At 43.4% G+C, this 595-nt stretch overlaps 1 protein-coding gene across 1 annotated transcript in view; it reads left to right on the forward strand.

Annotated features, from left to right (window-relative positions):
* Positions 1-211: 211 nt before the first annotated feature.
* The window catches only part of LOC119589399, a gene marked incomplete at its 5' end in the record, with an annotated part of 35,476 nt that continues 35,092 nt past the window's right edge, over positions 212-595 (forward strand). The window contains 1 exon segment of the mRNA XM_037938013.1: positions 212-304. Within this exon segment, the coding sequence (XP_037793941.1) occupies positions 212-304 (93 nt within the window).

The raw sequence follows: 595 nt of genomic DNA on the forward strand, positions 1-595 counted from the left end.
TGTGATTAAATTGTATTTTATTTTGTGTGTGTGACAGTGGAAGAGATGAAACGTAATAAACATTCGATGAATTAATGTAAGATCAGAGGTTTGTGTATCTTTAAATACGTTTCAGAAAACGTTTACTTAATGCGTCAGATTTTTTTTTTTGATTCATTGTTCCCTTTCCTTTGACTTCAGTTATTCATTATTATTTTCTTTTCTCCCTCAGGTTCTCTGGCACCTGGACATCTTCCGACGGAGTTTCCGTGAGCTGAACGGACACGCGTGTATGGCAGAAGCTTGCATCTTCTGTGCTCTAAAGGTTGGTCACGTGTTTTCCTTTTATCGGGTGGGGGTGGCTGTGGCATGTCGAGGAGGACGGTCTGTATTCAAGGCCGAGCTTGTCCTTGGGTCGTTCTTGTGTCATGGTATCCTGTGTACTAATATCAGAATTCGGTAAACCAAGGTCGGGGTTTAGTAAGAGCGAGGACAGGACAGGTGGCGTCCTCCTTCGCATTTTCAATTCCGGAAAAGGAAAAGGTGATTCATTTTGCGGGATTCCGGCACGAGTAGTTAGGCGCGTGGCGATGTCTACGAAAGAATGAATGCCTTT

The sequence above is a fragment of the Penaeus monodon genome, chromosome 25, assembly GCF_015228065.2.
Source record: "Penaeus monodon isolate SGIC_2016 chromosome 25, NSTDA_Pmon_1, whole genome shotgun sequence".
In the NCBI taxonomy this organism is placed as follows: Eukaryota; Metazoa; Arthropoda; class Malacostraca; order Decapoda; family Penaeidae; genus Penaeus; species Penaeus monodon.